The 15567-nt window shown below is 46.4% G+C and overlaps 1 protein-coding gene across 3 annotated transcripts in view; it reads right to left on the reverse strand.

Moving 5' to 3' along the window:
• LOC119177083 (acyl-coenzyme A diphosphatase NUDT19) overlaps positions 1-15567 on the reverse strand; it is a 31139-nt gene that overhangs the window by 9183 nt on the left and 6389 nt on the right. Inside the window, exons 1-3 of one of the 3 annotated variants that reach the window (XM_037428463.2) lie at positions 9040-9297; positions 7192-7937; positions 1721-1928 (exon numbers count right to left, since the gene is read on the reverse strand). In XM_037428463.2, the coding sequence (XP_037284360.2) occupies positions 1721-1928; positions 7192-7937; positions 9040-9268 (1183 nt within the window). In that variant the 5' untranslated portion in view covers positions 9269-9297. Of the gene's footprint in view, positions 1-1720; positions 1929-7191; positions 7938-8981; positions 9298-15567 lie in introns of those variants that run through there. The other 2 variants (XM_037428464.2, XM_037428465.2) reach the window with 2 other exon arrangements.

The raw sequence follows: 15567 nt of genomic DNA on the forward strand, positions 1-15567 counted from the left end.
AACTTCATTCGTTTTAGCTTGCCAACACCATTTTGGAGCAGGTTTGGAGCAGTCACTAGAAAATATGGCACTTTGGAGCAGCATTTCTCTTTTGGAGAAGTTTGGAGCAATCGGAAGAGCACTTCGATCACTGGGGTAGTTGTTGCCAGACTTCCGCCATATTTGGCTGAGAAATTGGCCCCTGTAGTAGCGACTTCTCCGTCGCACACGCACTCGTGAAATGCATGGCAGACGACACATCGTTGATTCCCCCAACTCTGAGACACGATCTCTTAATTTCACAGCAGCGTAGGCAGCAAGAGAACGCGTCCCAACTTCTGCAACGCGCATTTTACGTTCATTCCGTGAATTACAACGGCTAACTTTGCTCACGCACTCGCGAAATGCACCGCGGACGACACCAAACTTTCACGGAAAAGTCATACTACAGAGACAAATTTATCCGCCAAATTTGGCGGCAGTCTGGCAACAACCACCTGAAAGTCTGGCAACAATGATATGCAACGCCAAACAGAATTTTAATTTGCGTTTTAAGATTAGAGTCTAGCGGTTGGTTTGATTGATGACGCCAAGTGCAGGGGGCCAATGTGGGCTTACTTCGCGCTAAAATCAACGCACGTGGGACAATTTTGAGGCTGGTCGGGCATTTTGGCGCAGCGTGGTGCAATTTCAGCAAATTTCGCGGTGTTGGCGCAGCTGTTGCACCCATGCTCTTGGCGCATTTGCTATCAGTCTATCTTCATTTGGGGGGGGGGGGGGAAGGGGCAATGGCAGGAGCCATTATCCCCCTTCCTCACGCTCCCCAAAATTTGTGTATATATCTGCCACAAAAAGAATGACGGGCATCACCCCTTTCCTCCCTCCCATTTGAAAAAAGTGCTCGATACACCGTTAGACGTCAGCAATTAAAAACCGCGACAATCGTGATGACAGGCTGAAACAACACTGTGGAAATCGTTCATTGGAAGCCCGTAATCATCCGAACTGTTATTTCCGTCAAAAGCGATTGAAATCGCACTATGAGACGACCTTGAAAAGTTCGCCCTTGCAAAAATTCTAGCCGCGAGAAACCTGGTCGGAAATATTGCTCAAAGGAACGATCACTATTATTGCGCCCAGATCCATTAACGTCGAATCATGTAGTGCGAGCGATGCGAATGCTTCTGAATGCAATGAGAGTGGGAAGCCGGCTTCCACAGAGCAGCTTCAAAGGCGAGCACAAGCGGACCAGCGATTCGGCTTCTCTGCAAGCTAGGTCGGGGAAGGAGAGGGGGCAGACGGAGAGGGGGCGAGGGAGTACTGCGGCGCGGTTACGAATAAAAACAATGCAACAAAAGAAAGTCGCCCCATCGAAACAAGGTCAAGGAAACGGGGCCGCCCACCAGGGCGAAGGCCCGCCGGACGCCTCGGGAGGGAGGAATGCAGCCGACGGTTGTTCCCCGCGGAAATGTTTTCTTTTTGTCGTGTTTGCGCGGAGCGCCCAAGCGCAGGTTTTGCGGAAGTCTCCTGTGGAAAGCGAGGTCAATCGCCGCGCTTCTGTTTCTGCGGTTCCTAAGAAAGAAAGAAAGAAAGAAAGAAAAAAAAACTGCGCGCTCGCCGGTCGTGGCTACTGATAGGAAAGAGGGTCTTGGGTAGCTGGGGCGCTTCGAAAGCACGCGTCTCAACTGAATAGCAACGCTCGCATGAGACACTTTACTAAAAAGCGCATGCAGTGACTGACCTGGCAGTAGGGACAACGCGCCGTCACTTGCCGAGGCGATGACGGGCATCCACTGCTCGCAGCCTTCGGCGCCCCTGCGGTAGGCGAACTGGCTCAGCTCTGCGAAACTTGCCACGTTCAGCAACCGCGAGGTTTCGTAGACCTGTGGAGGCGCCAGGAAAACCGCCCCGGTGGAGTAGTCTTGCAGCATGCCCTCAGGGGTACACCACTGAAAAATACACAAAAAAAAGTAAAATCAAGCATGCCACCCAACAACGCACCATGTAACACCGCATGCACCACTGCGGCCAGTGGCGGCAGTCGTGGAAATTGACTGAGACTTGTCACTGTTACTCGATGCTCCAGTGTGCAAGGTTAAAGTTTCAGATTCAATTCATTTTGTTATTTTCACAGCAAAAACAGCAAAAAATGCAAAATTGAATGTGGTCAATGAGTGATCATTATCATGCACAATCTCACCGACATAAAACCACTGAAGTTTACCATACAGAAGTGGCAATTACAATGACATCAACAGCACTCATGTAACTTTGACCTCTGCTGAATATACTGGCCAGTGCCCACACATATACGGGATTGGCCTTCATAAGTACCCATGTGAGTAATTCAAGTTTGACTCATCTTGCACATCCATGATACCAACGGCGCCAGCAGCGAAGACGCCAATAGCAGCAGCGTCGGTCTTAGCTGCATTTCCAGCTTTCCTTCCAGATTAGGACACACAACTACTGTGGTATTTGCTTGATCCAATGGGATATCTATATTATTTTTTTTCCAATAAGATACGTATAATCTGCTACGAAACCGAAACTATGTTTTGGTTCTGTAACAGATTACACTATTTTTTCTGGAGAAAAAATAAAACCTGGTGACCATGGACAACATCGAATAAGCTTGCATAGGAGGCCATGCCGCCTTCAGCCTAATTATTAATGCTCACTCAAACTATGCAAGTTAATGGCAAAAAGTAGTGTGATGTGTTCTTGGCATTCCGGGGAATAGCACACTTGGCAGGTTAGGCTGATGACGTGGCTAGTCAAGGGTTAGGCAACCAACATCGTTTTTGTTTGTTGAGGAGTTGCTCAATAAGTGCAACACATCAAATGCACTACTGACTGCACAGACAACCTATTGCCATTCTCCACAGCAATAAAATGCAGCCTAAGATGAGTTTCACTTTGCAAAGATATAAGTTTGCTGGTTTTCTGTATACCTTATGGCTGAAATTGAAGACATGCTATGGTGTTCTTGGTTAAATGGGTGCATGTTCAATATCTATGTAACTTAGGTGCTCTCATGTGATGTTAATGTAAAATTTTTACTTTGGACAGATGAAATTTGGGTGCATGTTTGATTTAAGGCAAATATTAGCAACTAGCCAGCAGTATGTTTTCTTCGCTTCTTGCTTAATTCCTATCGTCATATAGTTCAACCACTTTCATTGGTGCCATCGACGTTGAATTAATAAAAGTAAACTGCATTAGTTTTTCAAAGACTGAACGGCTTCAAGATGAAAACCAATACAGTTTAACACCTCCACAACAAGACCCTCTACATAATGACAGCTTTATTTGGCACGACTATATGAAGAGCATTATAGTGCGTGACCTTTACAACAAAATTTTTTTACCATGGCATTTCGAATGTCACAGGCGCTCTGAACAGCCAATGCCCTTACGTCAAACAATGTACACATATTTTATTATATTATTCTATCAGTTGTTCTTACCTAATACCTGTTGCAACTTTCATAGTGTTTATTCAAGAGATACAACATCACCTGCTGATTTATGAACTACAGTATATTGCCCGAGTAACCATTCATAAAGCTGCACAATTAATAAAAACCAGAATAACAGACTAAGAAGCGTAGGGCTTGAGGTGAAATGGGCATTTACTTTAGTGGGATCCAGACAACTTCCATAAAATGTATACTTAGGTATAATAAAGCATATGGTTAAACTATTTCGGTAGATTAAATATTTTCAATACCAGATAAGACACTTTTACTATTCACAAAAAAGTTGAGAAAAATTCTATAGGAACTGGTGCGTTACAACAAACTCGGGCATTTTGTACATTATGGACGCAGTGGCAGCTGGTTCATTAAAAATTCCAATGTACTAACCTGAAACTGCCACAAGTTCATGACATCAGACATGCAAGACTTGAGTAAAGCTCATGCTATCTTATCTGATGCCCTGAATGCATGCCTACATGAAGAATTAATCCCTTTACATTGATTACAAGGAGTCAACTCCCTTGATAGACACAAAAAAAGGTTGCCACGCACAATGTGAAATCACCGGACCTTCCAGAAGCTTTACAAGACTTATTGACCTGTTGAATTAAGATGTATAGTTGAGCAAGACTAAACAATCCGATTGTTGGCCAGTTTTCAGTGCCACTTACAGAGCAATCCGGTACAGATTCCCCTTTTCTCGTCAATAAATTCTTACAGCAGCTAGCCTTTTTCACTAGCACTGCACCACAAGAGCTGACAGCATGCAATACATTAACCATTTGTTGTATATTCTTTATCTACTACAGGACAGAGGCCTCTGCCAATGATGTTCAATTTACCTCATGTAGTCTCAGCTAATGATATTTCATCAACCTGCCTAATTTACCTACGCCCTCGTCAGCATTTCCAACCACTTAGTATTCATTTCCTTGCTGTAACTGATGATAGGTTGCCTGGACAATGCAATGCAAGGCCTGCCCAGGTCCACACTCCTTTTTGGTTAATGTCAATTACAATGTCACCAACCCCCTTTCGAAAGGTTTATTGAAGGGCCAGTTGGTACATGACACTGAGGGGAACAGCACAAAAACCGGGACGGAGAAAGATTGAATGCACAACACAAGCACTGACAAACAACTATGTGTAAATTTATTACACCTGGAAATACATAGCTGAAAACAAGAACAAAAACCATCATGTGCACATAAGAGCGAAAGGCAAAAAATAATCTGCTACGAGTCAAAAACTACAAGTTAACTACTCAAAAACAGTATATCCTTTTCCAGGAGGGCGAGTGAAGGCTCACTGACACACATGTTCCCTTTCGTCTTCATATGAAAAGCCTCGTTAATTTCATGCTGTCTTGTTACGATAACTTGAGAGTATTTTGCATTGATGAAAGAGCGGGGCGCAGCCGCATAAGGAGCAATGGGCTGCCAAGGTGCTGCTTGTTGAAGTCCTGAGGTTATTTGCGTGCTCTCAGGCGGTCGTTCAAGCAGCAACCTGTGTGTCCAGTATAGGACAGACCACAGGACAACGGAATGTCGTACACTACGTTGCTCACACACTCAACGTACTGTGTCCTGGGTTTCTTGATGCATGCATGCTCCTTGGGATTGTCATTGTTCACATTCTTGCAAAGGCAGCCGAGCTTATGAGGAGCTAAGAAAACGAGTCTCACGCCTGCCTTGCCAACAATCTTCTTGGACACGCCCAACGCAGGAAACACCGAAAATTTTTGTCATCCCTTATGTACACTGTGTAAGCTATGCACTCAAGCAGATTGTAAGCAAGGCAGGCCCGAGACTCGTTTTCTCAGCTCATCGTAAGCTCGGCCGCCTTTGCAAGAAAGTGAACGATGACAATTCCAAGGAGCATGCGTGCATCAAGAAACACAGGACGCAGTACGTTGCGTGTGTGAGCAACATAGTGTACGACATTCCGCTGTCCTGTAATCTGTCCTTTTCACAACTTTCACCGCCTAGAGAGGGCGCCAGTGCAAGCCCAACATAGCTGTCGTTTGGGGGATCATGTAGCAGGCGCACCGGCAGCCGCCGCCGGTGTGCCCGTCACTTCGAACTGCGTGGTATTTTTGGCTGCAGCCACCGTGTTGTCAAGGCTTTGCTGAGAAGGCAATTAACTCTAGCATGTATTATATCCCACACTGCATGTTGAGAAATGCGTGTGCGGTGGGTATTGAAGGAAAAGTAGTTTTAAACGCCGGGCATATCGTCTGCTGCGGTGTGAAGAAATGCACATGCAGCTTTGTGAACGGTGCTCGTGCAACGGCCGGGGAAGATCAAGTGGCCGTGCTCGTGCAACGCAGGAAACCTTGCCTTTGACTGCACGGCGTCTGCACAGCGACATCCAACATATTTCGTGATTCTTCTAGCTCAGCAAGCAAACAACAAAGAGTAAATCTTAGCTACTACGACTCGCAGTACCTGTCCGACTTCGGTAGTTCACTACTGAATTCATAATAACCGTAGTAAGAATTTCCAGCGATAAAATATAAAGTACCAGCAAACTGCCAATGTAAGGCCCACTGTACGATGGCATGGGCTGACTGTGTGGGCATTCTCCAAACGACACTTATGACTGATGCTGCTTGGGGACGCCATCATCTGTGAAAGTTGTGAGTACTGGACACACCGGTCACTGTTTGAATGACCACCTGAGAGAGCACACAAATAACCTCAGGACTTCAACAAGCAGCACCTTGGCAGCCCATTGCTTCTTGTGTGGCTGCGCCCCGCTCTTTCATTAATGCAAGATACTCTCAAGTTATCGTAACAAGACAGCACGAAATTAACGAGGCTTTCATATCAAGATGAAAGGGAACATGTGCGTCAGTGAGCCTTCACTCGCCCTCCCGGAAAAAGATATACTGTTTTTGAGTAGTTAACTTGTACTTTTCAACTCGTGGCAGATTATCTTTCCCCTTTCCCTCTTATGTGCACGTGACTGTTTTTGTTCTTGTTTTCAGCTATATATTTCCAGGTGTAAAAAATTTACACACAGTTGTTCGTTTGCGCTTGTGTCGAGTGTTCAATCTTTCTCCGTCCAGTTTTTTGCGCTGTTCCCCTTAGTAACCCCCCTGTTATTTCTCAGATAAATTCTGCTGTCTTTCCATCTCATAATGTTAGACCTGTCATCTTCCATTCCTTCCCAGACAGACTGCGGTTTTCGACTCTTCGAATCCCAAATGTAAATGTTGACAAAAAAAAAACATTTTGTATGTCCAACTCCTGCCGATGATCTACTGCACTACTATTTAAGATTTTTGCACTGCTAAGCTCGAGCATACTGGTTTGATTCACGCCCATAGTGACCTCATTTTGATGGAGGCAAAATGAAAGAACATCTGTGTACCTAGATTGAGGTGTATATTGAGGAACAATGGGTGTTAAAAATTAGTCAAAAGCCCAGCACTATGGTGTGTTTCATAACTGTATCCCAGTTTCAGCATGCAATACTCCTGCAATCATTTATTATTCCATCTCATTTTTTCAAGACAAAAATACTATGAGTGACCTATGGTTAACAGCTTTGAAAGCTTTAGATTGGTTAACAAAAATGTGAAGCAGAGATGGACAACCAATTTAAATTAATATATTGTAGAAATTTAACACGCAATAGAACACAAGGATTGGAATATATCTTGCTACACAGCCAGTCAGGCTAAACAAAATTGAAGTGCTCGCTACAAATGGCTAGTACACCTTACCTTCAGTGTAATGACTTCACTCTGGTCGAGCACCACCTGTGGCTGCTTATCCATGCAGCATATGTAGAACATGGTGTCATAACGCCGGTGACCCACCGAGATGGGTGTCAACCAGTCCCACCACTCATGTAGGGCCCAGACATTAGGACAGAGACGATTTTCCCGGCACATGCGCAACAGGTTCACAGGATCCTCTCGCAACCGCTGACGCCACAGTGTTGTGTCTATGCCTTCACTAATAGAATCTGCGAGAATAGCTTCACCGCGAGCGGGGGCAGCTTGCGTCAGCAACAGGACTCCCGTTTCTTCGAAAGTCTCCCGAATGGCAGAGATACGGTAAGCCAAGTCACCTGGCAAATGGTTTTCAGAACTGAGCTGATTGTGAGACAATGTCATGGGCTTTGTAATCATTGGAGGCCGTGGACCCTTAGCCTTGTTGCAGACATCCCTGAGAAGTGCTTCTTTTGTGGCACCCACAGCTGCAAACACCTCCCACCAATCAGATGAGAAGTCACATGGCTCACAGAGGCCACCTGGATACACATAAGCATTGGCCATGAACGAGCTCAGGCTTGAACGCTTCACCATCAGCACACGGTAGTCACAGCGTGACACACGCTCAGTCTGGTTGTTCCACACGGTGGCCATCATAGCCGTTGCCAAGTCTTTTCCCACTACATCTCGCAATGGTGCACGGCTAACTACGATGAGGCTGGCTGCCTCCTTCCATGGTGGTGCTGACATGGCTGCAATAGAACAAAGCACCACACAGTTCTATGTTATAGTGGAGTAGGGCGTTTCCAAAATGCTTAACTATTAACAATGACTCAGAACCTGAAGCAAACCGACAATAAATCTAGGAAAAGCATGCCTTGAGATTCTCGCTGTTGAACATAATGACGGGCACTGAACTTGTATAATCATATCAATGTCTGAGCCAACAGCTGCTGGGACTATGGGTGGGTGATGTCATGTGTACTGCCAAGTGGTAACAAACAACCTTTTGCATCGCGGCCGCTACGACTACGGTGAATGCAGAACGCAATCGTCGCGTCGCCCGCGACATGCATTTCTTTGTCGTTCGTCAACTTTCCGGAATGTCATGTGAACCCAGAAGCGCAATTATAGGACATCGCATAGCCCGCATTTGTATCACACTGTAAATAGTTTTGATTAGGACTTCGATAGGCCCTCGCGATGCTATGTCCGAAAGTTAAGAAATAATAAGTTATGGATTTACGTCTCGCAACTGCACAGCGGGTTACGAAGGACGGCGCATAAAAAAAAAAGACTCCACATTAATTTTGACCACCTGATAAAGTGGTAAAGCCACCCAGATTTTGAACCTGAAGTCGCGAGCGTCGATAGGCACCGTATAACGAAGTACGGTGGCGAAGTGAACGGGAATACGTATGCGCGCTATGAACAGTCCTGTGCAGCTGTCTTCTGCCACGCTGTTCCGGGAACCGGTGGTCGACGCTCGCGCGCTCAAGATTAAAAAAAAAAAAAGGCTGTCGCACTACATATTGCATATGCCCCGCCCCCCGTTCAAATAAAGCCGCCACGACTGCTCAGAAGTAACGCAACACGAAACACCCACAACGTCTTGTTTTATTTTTTTTTCCCAACTAACGTCTACGTGTTTCTAACGCAACGCCAACTGCAGCTTTGAAATTGTTCAAGATCAACTGTCATGACAACAGAAAGTGAAGGTCACTAAGTTTTGCTTCGCAACAGCACATTCCAAAGAAGTCTTCAACTTAAACAGGTGTTCAAAGTGACGGGCTTACCTGTACGCTCTTTACAATCAACAAGATATGTCACTGAAAACAGCTGACACATGCACACCTGATTTGGTGCCGGAGTTTTTCGAGCCAGGAAGAATGGTCGCACGTCTCACTTGCATTGTACTGAACTTACTGCTGCACGTATATAAGTTAGAACACATATTTGGCCTAGAAGTCCTGAAGTTCGCTAGAACAAAACTCGCCGCACACCACTGGCCACCGCGCCGACCACGCAACGAGCCAGAGCACCACATTGACCCACACAGCCGCTGCCCACACACAGCCGCCATGTCGAAACGCTTTAGACTGATAGGAGGCGCTGCAGTAGAGCAGGTAAGTGATGATGGTGATAGCTGTGCGCCACAATAACAGGCAGAGAGCTCGCGGAGAGAAAGGGTGCCAATCACGCCGACGCCGCAAGCGCGGTTTGGCTGGTTTGACCGCTTGGTGTTGCGTTGGCGATCGACAAATACAAACGAATGGCTGCGCTGCTGTGTAGTCATGTTCGTCATATTTTGTGTTTATCCAGGAGTCAATTTTCCCCTATTAGAGCGTGCTTCTTTCATATCATAACCCACATAAACAAAGCGAGTTCGTCCTCTCCATGTTTTAATATGTAGCGTTCCGTTTTATTTTTATTCTCCCTGTTCAAATATTCAGCTTCATTTTTATAAATAAATTTCAGTTCACGCTAAAGAACCCCAGTTGGTCGACATTCATGGGGCCATCCGATAAGGCGTACCTGAAGCAAAACAGCGCAAACGATGGAGCACGAGAAAAAGGAGCACACTCAGGGGCGGCGCCAGAATGCTTTTACTGGGGGGGCAACCACGTAAAGTGAGTTCCTCCGGGGGGGGGGGGGGGGGGCAAGCTAGCTCTGCTCCTACTAGGTTTTCAATATATGCTTCCGGGCACTTGGGTGGGCATAGGGGGGGCAGGCAAGAATTTTGGGGGGGGCTCCGGCCCCCCCTTGCCCCCCCCCCCCCCCCGGCGCCGCCCCTGAGCACACTGGTGCTCCGCCGTTCACGCTATTTTGTTTCCGTATGCCGTACCAACACGCCAAAGCATCCACTTTAGCTTCGTAACCATATTGTAATTTTTGTGCGTGTGAAACTCCAGAAATTATTAAAGTGACGGCTTGGATTAACCTGTTCCCACTCGCCCCGGCGTGTCATGATTCACACTTTTCGTAACATATTTTTTTTTGGTCTTCCCGCCATCTGATCTGCATACGGATCGCGCGTTATTGCGTAGACAAACAATCCTTCACACAGTTTTTTTTTTCTTTCCCGCTCACCCCTTGCATGCTCACACAAGTGCAAAGATTGCGGTAGAAATGCAGAACTAGCTGTCGACACGAGGCAAGGTCGCGGCTGCATGAGCTTCGCGGAAAGCAAACCAAGCGAAGCCGCCAGTGTCAAAGTCGGGCGCGCTGCAACGAGCCGCAGCCTGCTTCACGGCAGCGCCAAAAACACGAAAGAACAGGAAACTTCCTCAAAGTAGCACACCCCCTCGCGGCGGGTTTTCCTGCTCAAAGCAAGAAGAGCGAGTTTTCTTTTCCTCGAAGACGCCTTACAATGGCAGCGGATCTCCGTGGTGGCCCTAAAGAGTGGCGCTGCACTGTTCCGCCAAGAAGATGGGCGCTCAAGTAGTAAGCAAGTGCGGGACGGGCTAGTCAGCGGATTAGGACCACGTATAAGTGAAAAAAAAAATCGCTGTCAGCGTGACTGTACATATATTTATGTCTGCCGTAACGCTGGCTGCATGTAAATTCAAGCGATCCCGCATAACCACTTATGTTGTACTTGCTGGTCGCGCACACAATCCCATGCCAGTTCTATTAACGAAAATTCCGGATTCCCAGTATGCCGGATTGATATAGGCGCCGGATCTAAATAGGATGCAGCCCCCCCCCCTTTTTTTTCCCCTAGATATTGGCAACATTATAACCTGCATACAAGACTGGATGTCATTTATTTAAACTGCCAAAAAGTTATCTATGTGTTTCTTTCACATATTTCCCTAAGTTTTGCTAAAGCTAGTGTACGAAGCTCTCCTATTTGTTACTGGCGGAAACAGCAACAGGTCCAAACGCACTTGTTGCTTTTAACAGTTAGGGAAGAAATTATAGGTGAATATGCGCATTCCAAGTCTGAAATTTGAAGTGTACTACACTTTACCAGCATCGCACAGTGAACACAAAACGCAGCACACTACGTGCCATGCATGGCTGACAAGACAGAGAGTTATTTCGCATAACCTGTAGGTAGGTAGGTATAAACTTTATTTTTCCTTTGTAAAGGAAAGGTGCAATGGAAGAGAGATGAGGAGAGATTGCTACGCTCGATAGTCCTCCGCAACCCTCTCTGCCCAACCCAGGATGGCCTCCTGGACGTCGGGTTTCAAGCTGCGCATGGCAGCCTCCCACTGCTCCTCATTACTAATTAGTTTTCGAAGGGACGGTGGAGGGGGGTGCTTAGGGCACCCCCACATGATATGATTAAGATTTGCTTTCTGTGCGGGGCAATATTTACAGGAGGAGGACGGGTAAAGAGAAGGGTACATGAGGTGAAGAATGTAAGGAGAAGGAAAGGTGTGAGTCTGCAGCTGTCGCCACAGTACTTCGCGCCTTCGTATGGATTTCGACGTTAGCGGCGGTAAGGATAAACGACCAAGGCGGTAGTGACTACAGATGTCGTGAAATGTTAAAAGGCGATCCCGCGCAGCAAACGGTAGACTCACACACCTGTATGTGTTGCAGACTGTAGTCCATAAATTAAAGAAAATATCAAATAGGTGCTAATGTAGTGGCGTGTATATGAGTGCCTGCTCAGCATCACTCACTTGGCACCTAACAGTTTGAAGTTTGTTGCGCCTGACAGAAAACAGGGCTCGGGCTGAAACTACGTGGACTGCTCGCACGCAGTCCGTGCCAATTTGTGGGATATTCGCCAAATTACAGACAATTAATAGTGTATAAAAACGCCCAATTCGTTCAACACACACTATTAGAGGCGCTGTAGCGATGCGGCCCATAATGTTATCCCCCCCTCTTATCTCCGCCTTCTGGTAACTCCCCAGTCCTGCCTCCCCTCCCCCGCAAAAAAAAAAAAAAAAAAAAAACAAATGCCGGATTAACTTCTGGGTTTCATGCACACGCATTTCAGCGCCTTTGTAAAGCGTGCACAAAACACAATGCCATAAAAAACAAAACGTCACCGATTGAGCCGATAGGAATATTCTTCGCGGTCAACGCAGACTTGCAGCACTATATTTAGATACGAGTTGAACTGAAGTGACGTGAAATTTATTGGTACATAGATACAAAACATGTTTAAACAGCAAGGATGGTGGGATAAAAGTTGCATATAGGCAGCTTGACTGGTCCCCTCTCCTCGACCAATAACAGCAGCAGCAACGTTAACAAGAATTCTCACTTGTCGCAATAATAAAACAGGAATACACGAAGCAAAGCGATAAAAAAATTCAGACACTAAATTCAGTAAGCAACACATATTTTCAAGAAACACAGAAACTAGGTTGATACTCGTAAAATTAGTCGACACGATGCCTTTTTATAAAGATGACGTATCTTTTCATCGCATTTAGTTTATATTTGTTTAATGTGGAAGGAAGACAGTTGGAGATTGTTTGAAAACCATTGTTTGTGCGTGGTCGCAGAACTGCCATATGGTCGGTGCATCGGCTTAAGCAAGATGATTGATTGACAAGTTCGCGATCTTCCTCATATGAGTACTGCCCTTAGTCGTTTCATGTTAAAGGAGGTGTTACCAAAATGTTTCGCGAATGGCTGTGTTTTCAGGGTAGTACACCTCATTTTCGAGCATTCATACACTGCGTCATTCGAAATTGTACACTGTCATATACAGCGTTCCATATACGCTACTAACACTTTGCGAGTGTTTCCCGGAAATCGAGCATCCTTCTGCGATTCGAGCTTGATTGGGACTTTAATGTCGAAACGGGGACATTTTAGCGGCGTTTTCTTGAGAACGGAGCGAAATAAGTTGGAGGCATGCAGATTTCACGAGCGAGGCAGCAAACGCCCTGCTTCCCCCGAGAAAATCGCGTGTGTGTACAGTGGCGTCATCAATAGGCCCAACTTGGCGCTCCCTCGTTCGCACACGAACGTGCCCCACAAACTTGAGTATAGTCGAATGTCGTGAGTGTGTGAATGAGGGAGTCAAGTGGCATCTAATTTTCAAGACGACGTATTACTAACTATTCCAAGAGCAAGTTATATGTACGCTATACGAAAAAAACTAAACAAATCGAGTATGGGGAAAGTTTTTGGCTCACAATAATTTACGAAATGTACTCGTGTACTTTCCTTTTGTTACCACCGCAGTGCCGGCACTTCCCGTTCCCGACCGGCATGCGCGCTACCAGCGTGACACAGAATTCTTGATAGGGAAGCGGTGAGAGCCGGGATTTCAAGGAAGGAAACGCGAGAAAGCCAGATGACGACAATATAGATGTGTGGCCGTATTATCATTTAAACACTCAACATTTCCTTAGAGCGTAGTGATGTGTGATAAGGTGTACTGTCGTCGTCCTTTAACAACCTAAGGCAGACCGTTCTCTCCAAACGGTCACCTTAAAAAAATCTTCAAGTTTAGAGTAATAAATTACCTTTCATAATCTAGGCACTCGGCACATTATCTACGCACGCACGCACGTACAGTCGAGTGCATAATTTTAGAGACCACGGGAGCGCGTGCCGAGGCGCGTCGCTGCGCCATCTGGCGGCTGCACGGCTCTGTCCGGGAGCGCGTACTGCGCACGCTTGTCCCATATCACCCGGCAGCCTGCCCTGTCGCTCGTTTCAACGGCGCGCATCTCGAAACAATGCGGACGGCGCAAGGTGCCACTTCTGTAGTCGCTGTGCAAGCACCGGTACTCCCGAGCGATAATATAGCGGCAAAAATGCCTCTAATGTAACAGCATGGCTCGAGTGCGCCGTGCAATACGCTTTCTTTCTTGATGCAGCGCGGAAAACATGCAGTTTCTCAGCTTTTCTCAAGCGAAGCTGCGTAGTATAAGGTGACACATTAATATCTGAAATTCGAATCCTAGAAACTCTTGGGTCGAGGCTCGACTCCTACCAATAATAAGTGCGGGTTCTCGACGTGACAGAACCACGATATAGAGAGAGAAATAAATTTTATTATATAGATATGACATAGAGCTCCACCAAAGTAACGACTTGGAATGTTTGCTCAGTCGGGGTTCTTTAACGTCCACTCAGTATACTAGTCTCAAGTATCTCTCCTCTATCGAAATACGGCATGCGCGACTAGACTTGAAGATGCGTCTTTCGGGTCAGTATCGGAGCATCGAAACCACTGCACTAACACAGCAGCCTTAATAAAGGAGTTATCCTTAATAAACCGAGTTTGTTTTCACCTTTCTTCCTCGGCTCTTTTCTGCAGCTGTTGGACGTTTGGTGGTTTCACGCATGTTCATAGACACATCATATTTGGACCGAGTATTACTACGTGCGTTAGTTCGGCGAATGAGAGCGCAAAAGGCAACACGGTTGAGCTTATTGATTGCCTAACTCGACATTCAAAATGTGATCACGCCGCGGATCGCCTAGGAGTAACGTGCACTATGTGCAGAACGCCGAAACCCGCAAATGATGTGCTGTCGTCACATTAGCGCTCGCCTTTTTTCATTGTCTTCACAGCGACTACAGAAGTGACATCTTGCACCGTCCGCATCGTTTCGAGATGCGCGCCGTTGAAACGAGCGAAAGGGCAGGCTGCCGGGTGATATGGGACGAGTGTGCGCACGCCCAGACAAAGCTGCAGCAACTATGATGTTGCATCCGTGCGCATAAGAATAATGCCTGCAGTGAAGAACCTGCATGGAATACATACCTCGAATACATTCGCCCCGGCTTATTTTGATATGTTTGCTGAATAAAAAATGAGTAAACCACGCTGTAATGTCGTAATATTGACACGATAACATTAATCAACCTCGAATCGCAGAAGTGTGGTGTATCAAAAAAAGATTTCCACGACACATTCCCAAAATAGCAGCAACGCAGCAGTGGCTGCATTTCGGCTGCGGTGGCTGCATTTTCGATGGAGGCCAAAATGCCCGTGCGCTCAGATTTGGGCGTGCGTCAAAGAACTCCAGGTGGTGGAAACTTCCGAAGCTCTCCACTACGGTGTCTCTCATAATCATATGATGGTTTTCGGGACGTTAAAGCCCAGATATCAATCAAAGCACCTCCACAGAAGCACATGAGGAAGCCGACATTTTTAAATGAGAAGCCGCGCATTTAGGAGTGCCGGGGAGCCGTGCGCTATTGCTGGAGGTCATCAATTGCCTCGAAAAAGATGTTCGGTCGAAATACAACGGTCGAGATATGCTTGGTACAACCATAGCTATAAGGAATCAATACGTTTCCGTGTACAGCACGCAGCTCTCGGACCTAAATAGCGCAAGCCTTGCAAGCGCTGAATCCGTTTCGCCAATCGGAAAGAAAGCCCAAGGAGGGAAATTCGTTGACAGGAAAAGTTGCGAATAGGAAGTTGTGCCAGGCGAGGAAAACTCT

Source organism: Rhipicephalus microplus, chromosome X, assembly GCF_043290135.1.
Source record: "Rhipicephalus microplus isolate Deutch F79 chromosome X, USDA_Rmic, whole genome shotgun sequence".
Taxonomy (NCBI): Eukaryota; Metazoa; Arthropoda; class Arachnida; order Ixodida; family Ixodidae; genus Rhipicephalus; species Rhipicephalus microplus.